Consider the following 19,538-nt stretch of genomic DNA (forward strand, 5'->3'; position numbering starts at 1 on the left):
TGTGTGCCCTGGCCGGGAATCGAACCTGGGACCCCTGCACGTCAGGCTGACGCTCTACCACTAAGCCAACCGGCCAGGGCCAAAGTTTTTTTTTATTTTTATTTTTTATTTAAGTTTTATTTTATTGATTTTAGAGAGAGAGTAAGGAAGAGAGGGAGAAAGACAGGAACATCAGTCTGTAGTCTGTTCCTGTATGTGCCCAGACCAGGGATCGAACCAGCAACCTTTGTGCTTTGGGGTGACGCTAACCAACTGAGCTATCCAGTCAGGGCTGCTATGAACATTTGTGCACAAATCTTTGTTTGGACATATGCTTTCATTTCTTTTGGGTAGGAGTGAAATATCTGCCAATTATGTTGTATATTTACCTTACTAAGAAACTATTTCCCAGTCCTGGCCTGTTGGCTCAGTGGTGGAGCGTCAGCCTGGCGTGCAGGAATCCTGGGTTCGATTTCCAGCCAGGGCACACAGGAGAGGCGCCCATCTGCTTCTTCACCCCTCCCCCTCCTTCCTCTCTGTCTCTCTCTTCCCCTCCCGCAGCCGAGGCTCCATTGGAGCAGGGATGGCCCAGGCGCTGAGGATGGCTCTGTGGCCTCTGCCTCAGGTGCTGGGATGGCTCTGGATGCAACAGAGCGAAAGCCCCAGATGGGCAGAGCATCGCCCCTTGGTAGGCGTGCCAGGTGGATCCCAGTCGGGCGCATGTGGGAGTCTGTCTGACTGCCTCCCCGTTTCCAGCTTCGGAGAAGTGAAAAAAAAAAAAAGAAACTTTCCCAATGTTGTGATTCCGTTTGTGTTCCCACCAGCAGTGTATGAGTTCCAGTCTCTTTGCATCCTCACCAGCACATGGTCTGGTGAGTCTTGGGAGTGTGTGCTTGTGGTTTTATAACTTTGACAGTTGGCCACTAGTTCTCATTCACATTTACTGTTTGTATAATTTTTGAAAGTGTTGACCCGTACACAGGTAACAATGTATAGCGCTTGTTTGATGAACCTTCATCTTCATTACGCTTTCTGGGCAGCCATATACTGATGAGGTGTGGACAGTCCTTATTTCTTTGGCCCAGTCAGCTTTGTTGAGCCTGGAGTCTATGTCAACGTCTGGAGCTCCTATCTCCTTCTTGGAAAATTTCTGTATCTCTTTGAATGCCTGAGGAGAACATTTCTCTTTTTTTTCAAGATTTTTTTTATTTATTGATTTTACTGAGAGAAGAGAGGGAGAGCGAGAAGTTTGAACTCATAGTTGTTTCACTCTGGTTGTTCATTGCTTCCTTGTATGTGCCTTGACCAGGCAAGCCCAGGGTTTTGAACCTGTGGTCTCAGCATTCCAGGTTGATGCTTTAGCCACTGTGCCACACAGACCAGACAAGGGAAACATTTCTTTTTTTTTATTTTTTATTTTTATTCATTTTAGAGAGGAGAGGGAGAGACAGAGAGAGAAGGGGGGGGAGGAGCTGGAACTCCCATATGTGCCTTGACCAGGCAAGCCCAGGGTTTTGAACCGGTGACCTCAGCATTTCCAGGTCAACGCTTTATCCACTGCGCCACCACAGGTCAGGCGGGAAACATTTCTTGAAGCTCACTCCATGGATACACTTGTTAATGTTGGTGGCGTACTGTCTTGGTCACCACCTCATTGATGGCAGAATAACCCCTTCTCACCACCCTTCTTTGTTTTTTATATATGTATATGTATGCATATAAATATATATATATATATATTTTATTTATTTATTTATTTTTTGAGAGAAAGAGAGAGAGAGACAGGAAGGGAGAGAGATGAGAAACATTAACTCATAGTTGTGGCAGCTTAGTTGTTCATTGATCACTTCTCATAGGTGCCTTGACCAGGGGGCTCCAGCCAAGCCAGTGACCCCTTGCTCAAGCCAGCAACCTTGGGCTTCAAGCCAGTGACCTTGGGATCATGATGATGATACTGTACTCAAGCTGGCAACCTTGGGGTTTCGAGCCTGGGATCTCAGCATCCCAGGTCAGTGTTCTATCCACTGCACCACCACCGGTCAGGCCCACTACTCTCCTTTGTGGGAGCCATTCTGTCAGGCCCGGTTGAAGAAGAAGAACAAGAGGCATGAGAGATTGTCTTGGCCAATCTTTTTAATTTTGGACATTCTAATAGATGTGTAGTGGCATCTCACTTTATTTTGCATTTCTCTAATTAATGATATTGAGCAGGTGCTTATTTGCCGTCTGTATATCTTCTTTGGTAAAGTGTCTGTTCAAATCTTTTGCCCACTTTTAAAAACTGAGTTGCTTATGTTGCTGTTATTATATTTTGAGAATTCATTAATTAGTCTGGATACAAGTTCTTTATTGAATATGTGCTTGGCAAATAAATACATTCTCCCCACCTGTGGCTTATCTTTTTATTCTCTTAACAGTATTTTTCAAGGAGCAGAAGATCTTAATTTTTATGATGTTCCACTAGTCAATCTTTTCTTTTACAAATTATGATTTCAATATAATATCCCAGAAATCTTTGCCTAACCCAGGTCACATGATTTTAATCCAGAAGTATATAGTTTTAAGATTTACATTTAGGTCTAATATCTGTTTTGAGTTCATTTTTGTGTGGTGAGAGGCATGGGAGGTATGGGTACAAGTTCCTTTTTTCCCATATGAGTATCCAATTGTTTCAACACTGGTTGAAGGCTATTGTATTAGTTATCTATTGCCATGCAACAAATGACACCAAAACTTAACTATCTTAAAACATAAAACAATAGCAGTTTCTTTTTATCTCATATCCCACTGTGTATTTTTTAAATTATTTTTCCGCTCTGAATTTCATTTTGGTTACTTTTTTATTGTCTTGCCTTCAATTTCACGAGTCTATTCTGCAGTGTCTCCTATCCAGTGTAATTTTCATCTCCTAAAGTTCAAGCCTTTTTTATGCTCTTCTTTATCTCTACTTAGCTTTTAAACATATGGAATTCAATTATAACTGTCTTAATGTCATTCTCTGCTAATTCTAACATATGTGTTCAGTTCTGATTGGATTTGATTGATTATTCTTTTCATTATGGGTTTTTTTTTGTTTGTTTTATTTTGTTTTTTGTCTCTTTGCATGCCTAGTTATCTTTAATTGCGTATTAGACATTGTGAGTTTTATGTTGTGGAGTACTGTATATTTTAGTATTCTTATAAGTCTTCTGGAATTTTATGCTGGGATACAATTAAGTTATTTGGAACCGTTTTGATCTTTTGGGTCTTGCTTTTATGATTTGTTAGGCGGGGTCTGGATTAGTGTTCAACCTAAGGCTCATTATTCCCCACTACTGAGTCAAGACTTTTTGGAGTACTGTACCCAGCATCCCATGAATTATCATTTTTTCCTGTCTTACTGTTGGGACAGACTCTGGCCTCAACCATATGTAAGCACCTGGCACTGTTCCCCTAATATTTATGAATGGTTCTTGCCCCAGTCTTGGGTAGTTTCTTCACACTCATGCACTGAAGAGCATTTTACTGAGTACTGCAGATTTCCGAATTTTCTCTGTTCAGCTCTGTCTCTCTGATACTCTGTCCTTCAAATTCTACCTGCCTTGGTGCTCCTGGACTCTCAGCTGCATCTAAATAACTCAGGGAGTCTGTCTGGCCCCCCCTCAGTTTCTCCTTCCTTTGCTGTGACCTGGAAATTCTCTCTGGCTGTAAACTGGGCCATTTGTTCCATTTGTTAAGTCTGTTGCTTTATTTTACTTTTTCAGGTGGGAGAGTAAATTCTATCTTTCCTATATTATAGTTTTGATTAATTTGCAAATTTAAAAAACATTTTATGTCTTTTTTTTATTCATATATATATATATATTTGTATTTTTCTGAAGCTGGAAACGGGGAGAGACAGTCAGACAGACTCCTGCATCCGCCCGACCGGGATCCACCCGGCACGCCCACCAGGGGGCGACGCTCTGCCCACTAGGGGGCGATGCTCTGCCCCTCCGGGGGGGTCGCTCTGCTGCGACCAGAGCCACTGTAGCGCCTGGGGCAGAGGCCAAGGAGCCATCCCCAGTGCCCGGGCCATCTTTGCTCCAATGGAGCTTCGGCTGCGGGAGAGGAAGAGAGAGACAGAGAGGAAGGAGAGAGGGAGGGGTGGAGAAGCAGATGGGCACTTCTCCTGTGTGCCCTGGCCGGGAATCGAACCTGGGACTTCTGCACGCCAGGCCGACGCTCTACCACTGAGCCAACCAGCCAGGGCCAAAAAACATTTTATGTCTCTTTTTTATTCCAATATTTTATTTTAAGATTAATATAAACTTAAATATAAACTCCCTGGATTAGAGACCTGGTTCCATCTCCTATTAGCTAATAAATCTTGGGCAAGTTATTTAATTTATATGAAAAATGGAGGTGACAATAATATCTCTTCGCACAGTTGATGTAAGAATGAAATGACATCGTTTGATGGCGCTAACAGACTGTGGGCCTGTGGTCAGTAGATATGCACCAAACATTGTAGAACAGAAGGTATACCTTGATTAATTGGTGTATCCTGTGTTTAACCTTCCATTGACCATCTCACTGGGGTGCTTTCGTCCACAGGTCTGCTCTGGCTGCAGTCATTCTAACAACAACACTGACTAGCCAGACCGTTGCCCTTCCTCAGCCACGCCGAAGATCCCGGTCTGATAGTGACACGGCCTACGTTGAAAATGACAGTTTCATCGAGCCCTATGCCACCACCTCCGAGCTGAGGCATCAGTAAGGACCCTACCTCCGGCTCTGCTTCCTGTCAGGGCAGAGGAGGAACAGCCCGCGTGTGTGTGAGTGTGCCTGTGTGGGCGTGCGCATGTGGCCATCACCGGTGTCATTGATTGTTCTTGAATTGTATCAGGATTTTCTCTAGAGTAGAGTAGAGTTTGTTAAGTCAGGGCTTGTGAGCACAGCGGTCGTTTTCATGGCAGCACAGAGCCCATGAGTCAGTGCTGCTCTTAGGCTTTAGTGGGATTCTCTGCGCCACAAGCTACAGAGTGAGAGTCCTCACTCCGCGCTTCTCCTGTATCTCCTCTTTGATTTGACCTTGGTTTCATCTATACTGTAATTTTTCTTCTTTAAGGTCATATCCTCGATCGCTTGAGCTGGGTTAATGGTAGCAGGGCTGGGGGTCAGGGAGGTTTCCTCCTGAGGAAGGAGCATTGAGGGGAGCACCTGAGGGGAGCACCAGGGGTTTACAAGAATCAGTGGGAACAGGCTGAGGGGGATGGTCGGTGCAGGGCTGGGGTGGGCTTTCTATCCAGAGAAAGAGGGAGCGTGCCACATGGGAGCAATGGCAGGAAGTTTGTGGCTGGGAGAGCTGGGGGTAGTGGGGAGTCATTTGAGATGGGGCTGGAGGAGTCGGTGGGCAGGTTTGGGGACATGTGATCAGATTTGCCTTTATTTGTCATGTTTATTCAATCTTGTTTTTGTTTATATTTTTACATACCAAATATTCTTATTTTTTATGTAGTAAGATCTCTCTTCTCCCTCCCCTACCACCACACACATGTGTCGTACAAGGGAACCCATGAGACTTGTAGCCAGGGGAGCAATGGGCAGTGGCTGCTTATGCTAGACTAGCCCCCTGAACCTGTCTCCAAGACCCCCTTGCTTTGACTTTCCCATGCGGTTTCTAGGGGCCGAGGCAGCCCTGCCTAGACTCTCTCCTGTTGCTTCTATCCTAGGCCCTTCCTGTGTCACTGTCCCCAGCTTTAATAAACTTGCTCTCAAAAGAAATAAAAAGAAAATTTTAAGAATGTGCGGAGAGATGGGATAGAGGATGACTTAATTATTTGGTTCCTATAAATGCTGTTCTTATAATGCTTTTATGGTGGGGGCCCTGAGGCAGTGCATTTAATACATGTTATATGCCAATGTGAAGTAAGTGGCTGGTTTAGTTACTTATTTTTCTCTTTAATGTTCTAATACAGACCAAGTTGGCAAAGTGAGGCAGGAAGAAGAACTTCCTTGCCATCCTTTGAAATGCTGGGCTACAGGGAGGAGGAGGACACTGACTCGCACCTGTCGTCCAGCTACAAGGAGTCGGAGGATGTCAGTGCCCGTAAAGAAGCGAGGGGCTTCGGCGATGCTGCGTACGCCATGCCACACAGAAACCAGGTGTTTGTCACATCCCAGAATGTCGTCTGCACCTTGACACCAACTTACAGTACATTGTGTATGAGTAAGGACTTTCTTTTCTCTCTTCTACCTTTGACAGCTTTTGTTTCGCGGCTTTTTTTTTTTTTTTAACACATCCAGCCTTGTTTTCTATCTAGTTATGCTTAAATTTAAAACTTTTCCTTTACCTTTCAAAGACAAACATCATTACATTTTCAGGTAGCTTTTTATCTGATGCTAAGTAATCCTGTTCCTTTCTTTGACCCTAAAAGCTAATTTTTCTATCACTTTTCCAATATCCGTATGCATAGTTGCAACCTGTCTTCAAATTCATACCCGACAAAAGGAGTATTGTCCTTTGTATTAACTGACATTGAGTGGTTAGCATAGTGAGTCTCTATTTCAAGCTCTTACCTGTATTTATCTCCCCCTGTCTCGGTGAGGTCGGTTCCTGTTATGACCCTGTGACACGTGGGAAGCCAAGGAACAGAGAGGTTGAAAGAGCCCGTTTCTGCCTGACCAGGCAGTGGCGCAGTGGATAGAGCGTCGGACTGGGATGCGGAGGACCCAGGTTCGAGACCCCCGAGGTCGCCAGCTTGAGCACAGGCTCATCTGGCTTGAGCAAAAGGCTCACCAGCTTGGGCCCAAGGTCGCTGGTTCCAGCGGGGGGTTGCTCGGTCTGCTGAAGGCCCGCAGTTGAGGCACATATGGGAGAGCAATCAATGAACAACTAAAGTGTTGCAACGCGCAACGAAGGACTAATGATTGATGCTTCTCATCTCTCTCTGTTCCTGTCTATCTCTGTCTCTGTAAAAAAAAAATAAAAAGAAAAGAAAGAGCCCATTTCTCCACCACTACCCAGCTAATGGTGCCATTTCTTTAATGGCAGAAGAGAGCACCACACTTTCCTTTCTTTTCACTTTTCTCACCATCACCATACCATGTGCTAAGCTTCCTGACCACACACCTAGACTGGCAGCATCAAAGTACATTCACATTGATTATATTATGTTGATCACCCTCCACTATTTTGAATCACATTTTAAATGGCCTGAGGGAGCTGATTTTGGGGATTCCGTATGTGGATGTTTTATGACTAGCCATCACTTTCTGACGTGGATAGATTTGAACATGCAGAGTTAGGTTTCTCTGCAGCCGGTCGAGGCTGCTGGGAGCCAGAGGAGGGCCTTCCACAGGGCTCGAAAGGCTGCGAGCCAGTCCCACGGCCCCTCCGTCTGCACGTTTTCTGGTAGTTTTTTGGATTGAGGTTAACACTTGTCTCACTCAAATGTGTTTTTTTTTTAATTTTTTGACAGAGAGTCAGAGGGAGGGACAGATAGGGACAGACAGTCAGGAAGGGAGAGAGATGAGAAGCATCAGTTCTTTGTTGCTTCACCTTAGTTGTTCATTGATTGCTCTCTCATATGTGTCTTGACCCAGGGGAAGAGGGGGGCTACAGCAGAGCAAGTGACCCCTTGCTCAAATCAACAAGCTTGGGCTTCAAGGCAGCGACCTTTGGGCTCAGGCTGGTGAGCCTTGCTCAAACCAAATGAGCCCACACTCAAGTTGGCGACATTGGGGTTTTGAACCTGGGTCCTCTGTGTCCCAGTCTGATGCTCTATCCATTGAGCCACTGCCAGGTCAGGCTCTCACTCAAATGTTTTGAAGTGAAACCTACTATGACATTTCCCTTAGAGGAAAGAGATTATAGTGACCTGTACAACCTCCTTTGTCATTTAGCAAGACAAGTACTTTATTTTTTAGGCAAGTCTGTCATGATGCCTGTAAGACCCATGTGCAGTGGGGAAATATTTTTATTTTAAAAATTGAAAAGTAGAGCAAGCCAACTGCTGATACCAAGGATCGGTGAGGCTGTGGAGGAACCGCTAATGCTGGTGGGCGTGTAAGCTCATACCACCGCTTTGGAACACTGTTTGGCTCTACCTGTTAAAGCTGAGCACGTGTATTTTCTTTAACCCAGCCAAAAAAGGAGAGTTAAAGAGTAGAAAATAATATAACATGTTAGTGTTTTCATTCTCCATAATGAGCAGGTATTGACATCTTACCTTTTTTTTGCTTCAGATTTTTTAAAAGAAATAAAATTACAAACCCTGACCAGTTGGCTCAGTGGATAAAACATCAGCCCAGCGTGTGGACATTCTGTGTTCAATTCCTGGTCAGGGCACACATGAGAAGCAACCATCTGCTTCTCTTCCCCTCCCTCTCCTCGTTCTCTCTCTCTTCTCTCACAGCTAGTTGCTCGATTGGTTTGAGCATTGGTCCCAGATGGTGGGGCTGCTAACTGGATTCCAGTCGGGGTGCATGCAGGAGTGTGTCTCTCTGTCTCCCCTCCTCTCACTTAAAAAAAAAAAAGCCTGACCTGTGGTGGCACAGTGGATAAAGCGTCAACCTGGAACGCTGAGGTCACCGGTTTGAAACTCTGCACTTGCCTGGTCAAGGCACATATGGGAGTTGATGCTTCCTGCTCCTCCCTCCTTCTCCTTCTCTCTCTCTCTCTCTCTCTCTCTCTCTCTCTCTCTCCCCTCTCTAAAATGAATTTTAAAAAAATTAAAAGAAGAAGAAATAAAATTACAGTTAGGGTTGAATTCCCTCTCCATCCCTGGAAGGCCTTCTCCTCTTGGATTTGGAATGCAATCTAGAGTCTGTCTTTTTATTTTTTTACTGTGAATAAGTGTCAGAAAACAAATATGGTACTATTTTGTCTTTAAATTTTACAAAGGTCATCATACTGAACCGTTCACTTCACCTCCTGGCTTTTGCACTCGACACTGCAGTTTTGAGACGGGTCCGTGTTACTATATCTGCTCACCTACTGAGTGAGGAACATTTAGGTTATTTCCCTGAACAGTCGGTACAGGTAGCTAGGTGTGCTGGTTCACACTATTCGCTTTCACCACATTGTTCTCCAGGGCAATTGTTCCCTTTTGCCTTCCTACCAGCAGTGTATGCACGCCAGCCTCCACATGTCTGTACAACAGGAAAGTCCTTTCCTGTACAACCCAGGAACCAGAGGTGAAGCTGTAGTAACTGATTGCAGTTAAAAGTTTCATCATAACCTTTATATTGTCCTGGCAGATGGCATGAATGAAAGGGATTTCAATTTCCCACAGCCTTACGAGTAGGCTTTTTTTTTTCTGGGGGGCTGTTAGTAGGGGGAGGAAGACACATTAACCACATTTTCTTAGCATTAATATATGTTGGGCAGCTTACATGCCATTTCATTTACTTCATACCCTCGGGGGTAGGTGTGTGAAGAAACAGGATAAATGACTTACCCAAGGTCCACCCGCCAGCCATCTAGGGGCAGAGGCAGGATTCAGACTAAGGCGACCAATTTATCCTACTAAGAATTAAAATTTCAGTTTATAGTCCTTGTGCCCATCAAAATTTTTTTTTACACATAAAGCTTTTTATTTTTTTGAAATAGACCAAATACTCTTAAGTTTATTATATGATTAAAATATATCTCTTTGAAAAAATGGGTATGGGGAGCATGTTAAACTGCTATTTAATCACTAGATGGCACCAGCTTTGAAGGAGATTCTGTCTAAGGGGGACATTTTGACAAAAAATAAAAGTAAAATTACTTTCCCTATTTTTACTATAGACATTCTGTAATTGGAAATAAATAACTTACAAGTTTATCCTTTTTTTTGTATTTTTCTGAAGTTGGAAACGGGGAGGCAGTCAGACTCCCGCATGCGCCCGACCGGGATCCACCCGGCATGCCCACCAGGGGGCGATGCTCTGCCCATCTGGGGCGTTGCTCTGTCGTAACCAGAGCCATTCTAGCACCTGAGGCAGAGGCCACAGATCCATCCTCAGCACCCGGGCCAACCCTGTTCCAATGGAGCCTTGGCTGCGGGAGGGGAAGAGAGAGACAGAGAGGAAGGAGAGGGGGAGGGGTGGAGAAGCAGATGGGTGCTTCTCCTGTGTGCCCTGGCTGGGAATCAAACCCGGAACTCCTGCACGCCAGGCCAACGCTCTACCACTGAGCCAACCAGCCAGGGCAGTTTATCCATTTTTTATGAATCATTCATACACTTCCTTCAAAATAAACAGTTGTTGAGATTAGTAAGATAAAATAGCGGAGATAAAATAAAATATTGCACTTTTATCATCTATTCATTCTATTCTCCTTTGAGAACAGTAGTTACGTATTTGTTGGCTACTCTTTTTTCTTTCTTTCTTTTTTTTGCTATTAAACTTTATTTAGAAAATTAAATTTAACAGGGTGACATTGATCAATAAGGGTACATAGGTTTCAGGTGAACATCTCCATGGCATTTGAACTGTTGATTGTGGGGTGTGCCCATCACCCAAAGTCAAACCATTTTCCGTCACCATATACTTGTCTCTCTTTACCCCCAACTCCCTGGTAACCACTCACTTTTATCTATGTTCATGAATCTCATTCTTGTATTGTTGGAAATTCTTTATTTGTCTTCCATATCTATGATATTTTCTACAATCACTTGTCCCTCTTTTTTCTTTTTAATGTCACTTTATGTAACTTCCTTTTCTGTATCCTCATCCTCTGTCTTCCAGCACTGTGTCACTGTGTTTTAATGCTTCTAGTATAGCTTTTACCTCTGTATTGGCTTTACTTTTTTTTTTTTTAAAGAAATTTGTTTATTTATTTTTTTAATTTTTATTTTTCACAGAGACAGAGAGAGAGTCAGAGAGAGGGACAGCCAGGGACAGACAGACAGGAATGGAGAGAGATGAGAAGCATCAATCATTAGTTTTTCGTTGTGACACCTTAGTTGTTCATTGATTGCTTTCTCATACGTGCCCTGACCACGGAGCTACAGCAGAACAAGTAACCCCTTGCTCAAGCCAGCAACCTTGGGTCCAAGCTGGTGAGCCTTGCTCAAACCAGATGAGCCCGTGCTGAAGCTGGTGACGGGGTCTCGAACCTGGGTCCTCCACATCCGAGTCTGATGCTCTATCCACTGCGCCACCGCCTGGTCAGGCAGGCTACTTTTTTTTTTTTTTAATTTGAGTTCTTCCAGTTTACTTTTTACATCTTTCTGTTTCTCATCACTTTTTTTTTTATATACTTTATCTTTCCTTTGGGTTTTTTATGTCAGCCTGTGCTGTCTAATTTCTTTGAGAGTATGCAGGCTGGGTTCTGGACAGTAAAGGCAGGCTGTCCACAGTGTCTCCCTTTGGTTTCTCCTCCCTGGAAAGGGCTATTCTGGGCCCATCCACACCCTGCTCCCATTGCACCCATCAGAGGGTCTCTGTGGGCCTTTGTAGCGGTAACACTGGGTGATTGGGGGAGCATCTATGTGCCTGAAGTCGAGCCGCTTTTGGTATTCTCCCTCTGTTCCAAAGTTCTTAGCTTTGGCAGCTGTTTTCTCCAGTTTGTGTTTTGAAACTATAGCCGTTGGCTAAGCTTTTTTTATTTTTTTCATTCTTCTGATTGATTTCAATTGGTTTTAAGGGAGGAGACTATCTAAATGCCTTGTTACCATTTTCAAACAAATCACCAAAAGGATGTTATTGTAAATCTCTGTCACGCATTCTTGTTATTGTTGTTTGTGGATGTGCAGAGCATTTTGTCATAAGATGCTGTATATTCATTCATTCATTTGTTTAACCTCCCACCTGCCAGCAAACCCATATTGGAATGTCTGCCATACGTTTAGTTGGGGACCCAGAGAGGAATTATTCATGGAGGGGTAAACTAGTTCTCTCTAGACACTTCTGAAGAAAAAGGAATAATAGGCATTCTTTTGCTGCTGCTGTTGAGGATTAGGAATGACCCCTCTCTCACCACAGTTTAAATTTTTAAAACAATTTTCTTGTTGTCACAAAGGTAATATATGAATACACATTTCTTACTAGTATTTTTGATATTGCACTTAAAGCAAAAGCCCACCTGCTGTTCTTATTCCAGTCCCCTCTTCTCCGTGGAAGAGGCCCCTGTGGTCTGATGTGTATACCAATTTTGGCTGCAAATAATGAAATAGATAAGCATAAGGCTTAAATAATAGACATTTAACACTCTCACATAACAGTTGTTGGGCAGGTAAAATATATTATGCTCACTTTGTTAAAGATGGCGGGCAGCCCGTTGCCCAGGTGATAATATTAGTTGCTCTTCTTGCTTGGGATGGGCGTGATTATATTAATGTGTGTTGGGAGTGGGCTGTGTGCAGGCAGGATCTTTGTAGCCTGGGGCTTGGTTTTAGGACTAAGCCTTTCCCACCCTTTTTGCTGGGGGTGGTGTACTCTCATGAGGAATCCCATTAATGCCTCAGATAAGTGACTTTGTATCAGAGACTTCCTTATTTGTAGATTAGATTAAAGGTTTGGATTTCTACACTATAAAGTGGGGCAGACTGGGAGCTTGCTCTCTCTCGGTTCCTGAGATTAGCATTAGAGAGGAGAGCAGAGAAAGGCCATGTGGAGGAGGCCAGGAGAAGCAGCCAAGATGGTGGAGTGCTGAGGGAGAAGCCAGTTTGTGCAGAGTTTGTGCAGGGAGAAGGAAGGAGATGGGGAACAGAGGTGAATAAGGCTGGTGAGCTAGAAACCTTTGATTCTAGGAAACTCGGATAAGTCAGTAGCTTTGTGAGCACTGAATGAGTGGGTTTTGGAGCCGTGTGTGTTTTTACTTGCCCGCCAGGTGCAAGCTAGGATTAAAGCTAATGGCTCACCAGTTCTTGGCTCTGTTGTTTCATTACCATCTGTCCAAATCTGATGCAAACCTGCACGGGCCAGGTGGCTGTGATGGTGTTCCTGTATACTGGCTTTACGACAGTTAAGAGGAAGAAGATTCCAAAATTGTTTCAAGTGCCAGTCAAAGGCTGGGGCCTGGGAATCCCTTGGCTTCCTCTCCATGGTCACCAGGTACGGCAGGTCCTGGTCCCAAAGCAGAAGGAAGAAGTGGGGAAGGTCCTTCTCTCTGGGCTGCTCTGTGTCTGTTAGGGAGAACATTTTTTCCTGGAAGCCTCCCAGCAGGAAGCTCATTGATCACATGCCCAGCCCTTTTCCAGTTACTGGATAAAGGAAAGAGAATTATCACAATTCATACCCTTAGGGCGGGGCCCATTTGCACCAAACAAAATCATCCTCTTATTAATGGAAAGAGGGACATTAACTGTCAGTGCCTGCTGTGGCATGACTCCTGCAGTCTCACTCTCTGCATTTACATGTACACACCAGTGTGCAGATAGATACACCCTCTGTTAGTTTATTTCATGTAGATTATGATTCTGCACTACCAACGCAAGCACCTCTGCGTGAACCCAACCACTGTTGGTAATAGTAGAAGGCCAGGATAGCAAATGAGGCACCAAGCCATCACTCCAGCTAATTTGCAGAAGTCACCGAGCTGCTATCTTTCAGTGTTGGGGTGGAGCATAGATGAACAAACCCTCCGTTTATTTACCCTAATGTACTGAGTCGGGAGGTCCGGCATGTTTTGGGGCCTACAAAGGTCCCAGTGGAGGCCCGAGCAGTCTTTCTACCTGACAAATCAAAACTGCCCCTTCCAGAGTTACTGCTTGGTTTGCTGCACATTTTGACCACACTCTTGCCCAGACTTTACCCTGAGTTGGAGCTAGCTTGCACCTCCTACTGCTCCACTTCTAATGACTATATAATGCACTTTGGGTGAGGTACTTCTATTAGCATCCTACTATGAAGAGAGGCATCTGGGAAGATGATTGTCCCATTCTGGGCTGGACCCTGTGCATGATTAGGGTTAATCACTGCTGGATCTGAGAGTCACTTTACTGTTACAGTCACAAGAAGCCAGACACTGCAGCTTCCTTGCTGTGGTGTCAGGTTGTCTGATATCTTGCTTTCAAACAATTGCCTGACTGAGGGTGCTCACAGGGCAAGTCAACAGCTCTTGTAGCACGTGGTGATGGTAACACCGCATCAGTACCAGGGTAGGGTGGTATTGGGCGCTATCCCAGATGCAGCCCCTCTTTCTGGGTTGGTCTCCTTCTGGCAGGAAGGAGAAAGGCTGCCCAGGCAGCATGGGTAGGGGGTGAAGTTCTGGATGCCCTCAGCATAGTTTGAATGGCGTTGCCTTGGCCCCGGGGCTTTTCCTGCGGAGCACGAGACCTCATCCAGCCCTGCCAGGTGTAGTCCTGTTGTGTCTCAGGGAGGGAGGGGGCACTAAAGAAAGCGTGGGATAAGCCATTTGAGTTTACTGGCAGGAAATTTGATCACATGTTTGCTCCTTTTTCTCTTGTAACAAAGGTTTCATTGTCACATGAGATGAATAGTGAAGATGAGCAAAATACTTCTGAGCAAGATGGATTTCCAGACTCACCTCTCACACCACAGCGTACACACGAAAAAGGTAAAAGCTCCCAAAACAAACAATGTTTTTATTTTTTATAAAAATGTTTTGTGACAATAAATTTTGGTTAACTTGGGGGAACATAAAGCCATTACACCTCCATACTTGGATTGTTATTACAAGTAGGAATACTTCTGAATTTTATGTTCACGGAAGATGAGTTAGCTTGACCAGGCGGTGGCAACAGTGGATAGAACATCAGACTGGGATGTGGAGGCCCCAGGTTCGAAACCTCGAGGTCACCGGCTTGAGCGCGGACTCATCTGGTTTGAGCAAGGCTCACCAGCTCGAGCCCAAAGTCGCTGGCTAGAGCAAGGGGTTACTCAGTCTGCTGTGGCCCCCTGGTCAGGGCACATATGAGAAAGCAATCAATGAACAACTAAGGAGATGCAACAAAGAATTGTTGCTTCTCATCTCTCTACCTTCCTGTCTGTCTGTCCCCATCTGTCCTTTTCTCTGTCTCTCACAAAAAAAAAAAAAAAAAGAGAGATGAGTTACTCCAGAGTCAATTGCCCAGATGTTAGGTTGTGCCCACTTTCCATTCTATCAGTTCTCTCAGCCCTGGGAGGATACATGGGGAGGAGAGTTACAGCTCAGGTTCTGGAACGCTACATACTATGTCCCCCTTGCCCCCATGCCCGGTGTTGCAAGGGGCTGGTTCACAGTGGTCTCCAAAGAATGAATGAGTGAGGTTATCTGTCCTGTTCACCATGCTCCCTCCAGTGCCTGGAGCTGGGCCTGGGCCACAGTAGCATAGAGCAGCCAAGGGAAGAAACACATTTGGAGAATCACCCAAGGCCGGGATGCAGATGCTGGAGGGGCTGCAGCTGTCGCTGTAGCCCACTGGCTGACTTCGCTGAGTGCTAACAGCTCCCTGGGAAACTGTCCTCAGGGGATTGCCAGCAGAAGCCACCATGGGCAAGTGCTGCTGGCCACCTAGAAAAAGGGAAGGAGGGAGGAGATCAGGAAGAGAAAGAGAGGAAGAAAGGGAGGGAGGGAGGAAGGGAACATACAGTACTGGAAGAAGAAACCCAAGTCCCTTCTCCAGTGTCTCTTCAGCGCCCTCTACTGATGAAGTTTACATTGTACCACCTGGCAAGTAAAAAATACTGCAGTAACACAAGCAAGCAATGAAGGTGGATTTGGAGCTGACAGGCAATGATAACGGGCACACTTGGTAACATGAACTTGGAACACAGTTGGTGGTTGGGATGGGAGTGCAGCTCCTGTGGTGTTTTTGCTTTGTGGTGGCATTAAAAGCCTTTGGATGCTTGTGTAAAAGGCTCTACACCCATGCCAAATTCTAATTCAGTAGCTGTAGGCTGGGGCTTAGAGGTCTGTATTATTAAAAGGCATTTTGGCGAGTTGATGGGGGTGATCCTTGGACAACACATATAAAACCCTGATTTGTAGTGGTTTGGTTCTTCACGCTGTCATTTCCAGGAGACAAGATGCTTGGCTTAAACCCACTTCTATTCAGTCTGTGAGTGCCTCTCATCAGATTATTATAAGGATTAGATTCAGTCACATGTGTAAAGCACAGTGCCTTCCATAAATGCTAACTGGTAATTATTGTCTAAAGGCTAAAGCCATCAAGCTCTGTGCGCCTGATGCGTCTCTCTGTGCCTGGCAACACCCGGCCAGGGAGACCAGCCACTGACATATTTTGGTCCAAGTACCAGTCCCTTGACCAAATATTGCTTATGGATGTCAAAATGTTGCTTGTGGATGTCATCCCCTCCCTTCCCTGATTCCAGTAGTGCCTTCCCACTGGTTATCTTTTTCTCCTTCTCAACCAAATTTGTCAAAAGACACATCTCCACACACCTCCCTTTCCTCATCTGACACGTTCTCCTCCACCCACTTCAGTTGGGCTCTGCCTCCATTACTTCCCAGACTAGTGACCTTCCTCCTCCCAAATACAGCAGATAGAACATTCTTCATGGATGAGAGCTCCTGCTCTCTTAAAATAATGGCTCCCCTGGTTTCCTGAGATCACATTCTCCATGTTTCCTCCAGCCTCTCTGGGAGCCCCAGTACATTTCCTTTGCAATCTCGTCGTCCTCTACCTGCCCATTGTGTCTGAGTTCTCCCCAGCCCCAGTCTAGGCCTTTTCTGTACTCTTCTGAGTCATCACACCTGCCCCCTTGCTTCCACTACCATTTATTGTGTGTGATGCCCAGGTTTCTCCTCCCAGCTCATGACCCATATAGCCAGCTGCCTGCTATTTGATTCTGTTTATTCCTTCACTCAGTCGGCAGATGTTTGCATACATATGGAGTTCCCACTATCTTTTGGCACCATGGTAGCAGCCAGAGCAATCTTTTTTTTTTTTAAAGATTTTATTCATTCATTTTTAGAGTGAGAGAGAGAGAAAGGGGGGAGGAGCAGGAAACAGCAACTCCCATATGTGCCTTGACCAGGCAAGCCCAGGGTTTCGAACCAGCGACCTCAGCATTCTAGGTTGACACTTTTTTTTTTTTTTTTTTTTTTTTTTTTTTTTTTTTACAGAGACAGAGAGGGAGTCAGAGAGAGGGACAGACAGGGACAGACAGACAGGAACGGAGAGATGAGAAGCATCAATCATTAGTTTTTCTTTGCGCATTGCAACACCTCAGTTGTTCATCGATTGCCCTCTCATATGTGCCTTGACCGCGGGCTTTCAGCAGACCGAGCAACCCCCTGCTCGAGCCAGCGACCCTGGGCTCAAGCTGGTGAGCTTTTTGCTCAAACCAGATGAGGACTTGCTCAAGCTGGAGACCTCGGGGTCTCGAACCTGGGTCTTCCGCATCCCAGTCCGATGCTCCATCCACTGCGCCACCGCCCGGTCAGGCTAGGTTGACACTTTATTGACTGAGCCACCACAGGTCAAGCCAGAGCAATCTTTTCAAAACGCAAATTGAATGGTGTCCCCCCATGCACCCATACCATCTTTGCTTGGATCTCTTTAGTGGTTTCATAGCAACAAGACCTGGCAGTCTCGCCCCTGCTGAATGCTCCCCAGCCATTCTGGTGTTCTTTCATTTCCTCAGCGGCACACTGTCCCGTCATGCCACTGGGCCTTTGTACATGCTTTTCTCTCTCCCCACAGTCTGGTCTTATGTATAGCTGTGTAAGGGGATGACATTTGGGTTTGTATGTACATTTGACTTTCTTATATGTTCACATATATCTGAAAGGAAATGTACCCAGGTGAGAACCTCTGGGAGGGGAAGGGTTCAGAGGATTATGGTCATAGGGAGTTTCAATTTATCTGTCCTATTAGAATTTTTGACAGCATGAATGTGTTCATGTAGTGTGAATTTTGTTTCTTTAAAGATTGGGGTGGTACCTAGCATAGGACTGTGTGTGAAGTAGGATGCCTAATACAGGAGATATTTGTTGTTATTTTAATAGTTTATACCACTTGTCTATACAGATTGTAGAAATGAAACTAATATAAAATAATATTGAATGTCAACTGTAATTACAAACATAGAAAGTATACAAAGAAAAAATGTATACGGGGTGGGCAAAAGTAGGTTTATGGTAATGAGTACATGGAATAGCTTATTCTTGTATTATTATTTATTCATTATTATATTATTTTCCATAGAACAATTGTGAACCTACTTTTGTCCCACCTGTGTGTACACAGAGTCAACTGCATATATATGAAGTATCAAAGTAAGCAGGGTGATATAAATTCTTAGTTTAATCTTCATCAGGTTTTTTTTCTGAAAAGTTGATGACTAAGATAGAATAGAGATCACCGTTCCCTCCCCTCCCCTCCCCTGCCCTTCCTTCCCCTTCCCTTTTTTTTTTTTTTTTTTTTACAGAGACAGAGAGAAAGAGAGGGATAGACAGGCACAGACAAACAGGAACGGAGAGATGAAAAGCATCAATCATTAGTTTTTCGTTGCGCATTGCAACACCTTAGTTGTTCATTGATTGCTTTCTCATATGTGCCTTGACCATGGGCCTTCAGCAGACTGAGTAACCCTTGCTTGAGCCAACGACCTTGGGTCCAAGCTGGTGAGCTTTTGCTCAAACCAAATGAGCCCACGCTCTAACCTGGCGACCTCGGGTCTCGAACTTGGGGCTTCAGCATCCCAATCTGATGCTCTATCCACTGCGCCACCACCTGGTCAGGCTCCCTTCCCCTTTTTTTTTTTTTTTTTTTTTTTTTTTTTTTTTTTAATTTTTTAAATTCATTTTAGAGAGGAGAGAGAGAGAGAAGGGGGGAGGAGTAGGAACCATCAACTCCCGTATGTGCCTTGACCAGGCAAGTCCAGGGTTTCAAACTGGCGACCTCAGCGTTTCCAGGTTGATGCTTTATCCACTGCGCCACCACAGGTCAGGCTTCCCTTCCCTTTTTTAGTGAGAGGACGGGAGATAGAAAGACAGACCGGTACCACCCAGCAACGCTCATTTGGGGCTGATGCTCGAATCAGTCGAGCTATCCTCAGCACCCAGCGCTGACACTCGAACCATTTGAGCCACTGGCTACGAGAAGGGAAGAGACAGAGAAGGGGGAGAAGGAGGGGAAGAGAAGCAGATGGTTGCTTCTCATGTGTGCCCTGACTGGGTATCAAACCTGGGACGTCTGCTTGCTGGGATGATGCTCTGTCCACTGAGCAATCTTGCCAGGGCCTGAGATCATTATTTTCTTTGGCAAAACCAGTGAATTGCCATTTAAAAACTTTTGATCATCATAATTTTCTTTTTTTTCTTTATTTTTTTCGTTATTGATTTGAGAGAGAGAGAGAGAGAAACACTGACATGTTGTTCCACATATCTGTGAATTCATTGGTTGATTCTTGCATGTGCCTTGCATCATAATTCTCAAACATGTACAATAGTAGAACAGCAGAATGAGCCTCCATGACCATCACCAACCTTTTACAGCTGTCAGCATTTTGCTATTTTTTTATATAAATTTTTATTTTTCAATTACAGTTAATGTACAGTTTCAGATGTGTACAACCCAGTGATTAGATATCTATATAACTTACTAAGTGATCATCCCAATAATTCTAATACCTATTTGGCATCATACATAGTTATTACAATATTGTTAACTATATTACCTATGCTGTACTTTTCAGCC

The 19,538-nt window shown here is 44.6% G+C and overlaps 1 protein-coding gene across 5 annotated transcripts in view; it reads left to right on the forward strand.

Moving 5' to 3' along the window:
- The window catches only part of CEP89 (centrosomal protein 89), an 86,082-nt gene that overhangs the window by 6,903 nt on the left and 59,641 nt on the right, over window positions 1–19,538 (forward strand). For all 5 annotated transcript variants that reach the window (XM_066349664.1, XM_066349666.1, XM_066349665.1 and 2 more), the window contains exons 3-5: window positions 4,555–4,713; window positions 5,919–6,105; window positions 14,347–14,449. In XM_066349664.1, coding sequence (XP_066205761.1) covers window positions 4,555–4,713; window positions 5,919–6,105; window positions 14,347–14,449 — 449 coding nt within the window. The remainder of the gene's footprint in view (window positions 1–4,554; window positions 4,714–5,918; window positions 6,106–14,346; window positions 14,450–19,538) is intronic.

The sequence above is a fragment of the Saccopteryx leptura genome, chromosome 9, assembly GCF_036850995.1.
Source record: "Saccopteryx leptura isolate mSacLep1 chromosome 9, mSacLep1_pri_phased_curated, whole genome shotgun sequence".
Classification (NCBI taxonomy): domain Eukaryota; kingdom Metazoa; phylum Chordata; class Mammalia; order Chiroptera; family Emballonuridae; genus Saccopteryx; species Saccopteryx leptura.